At 57.7% G+C, this 928-nt stretch overlaps 1 protein-coding gene across 1 annotated transcript in view; it reads right to left on the reverse strand.

Annotated features, from left to right (window-relative positions):
* Nucleotides 1-227: 227 nt before the first annotated feature.
* The window catches only part of DNHD1 (dynein heavy chain domain 1), a 62,836-nt gene continuing 62,135 nt past the window's right edge, over nt 228-928 (reverse strand). The window contains 2 exon segments of the mRNA XM_010839148.1: nt 228-578; nt 772-923. Of these exon segments, the coding sequence (XP_010837450.1) occupies nt 228-578; nt 772-923 (503 nt within the window).

Raw genomic sequence — 928 nt, forward strand, 5'->3', positions numbered from 1 at the left:
TGGAAACAGGACTAACCCCAGGTCCATCTCCCCACGGTGTCCCCACGGACTTGCCTCTCCCCAAGGGCCAGGCACACACCCTCTTCTACCTTCAGTGTGAACAGACCTCCTCTTTCTCGGATGCACACACTGTTCCCTCAGTGTGTCACTTTGTGCACACATCTACATCCCTTATAAGTCTCAGAAGCATTTTATCACATCAGTCCAACTTTATTTTGGCTGTGGGCTCAGGACAACGGAGGGCTGCACACGTGGACTCTCCTTTGGATGCAGGTGGCAGGGCTCAGCTTGGTGGGCAGGGGCAGGTGCATCAGGACCTTCCTCCTGTGTAGCCTAGTGGTGCCCAGGGGCCCTTCCAAGTACACAGGACAGGAATACACTGCCAGGCCGCCTCGGGGTGGCAGGTCATTGGCCCCTGGGGCCTGGGCACTGACGCTGACAGGAGGCAGAGGGCTGGGTTGACTGGAGGAGCTGTCCTGCAAGGCCCCTGCTACCGGGTCCCACTTGGCATTGTGAAGCTGTAATCCAATCAGCAGCAGCCCCATCTCTGGAACTGTGGGATGTGGGCCATTCGCCACCTGGGGGTGCCAGAAACTGATCAGGCACGGCTAAGAAACTAAGGGGTCCCGGTGGAGTCAGATCAGAGAAGCAGGTGAGCTACTGAGGAAGTAGAACCAAGAGGAGCTAAGGTGAGGGGCTTAGCTACACTGCGAGGTGTAACCAGGAATTTGAAGGGGCGGAACTGGAAACGAAGGGGTAGCACGAAGATACCTGGAAGTGCAGAGGACTGATCAGCTCCTGACGTTTGTGGGGGAGTTGACAGGAGCTGGAGGCTTGGCAAGCTAGGAAATTTGTCGGGGCGACCACAGCAAAGGTAGCTTCCCATCGCAGGGACAGCAGCAGGCGGCGCGGGTGGCAAAAGGCTGAC

Source organism: Bison bison, unplaced genomic scaffold, assembly GCF_000754665.1.
Source record: "Bison bison bison isolate TAMUID 2011002044 unplaced genomic scaffold, Bison_UMD1.0 scf7180017864112, whole genome shotgun sequence".
NCBI classification, from domain to species: domain Eukaryota; kingdom Metazoa; phylum Chordata; class Mammalia; order Artiodactyla; family Bovidae; genus Bison; species Bison bison.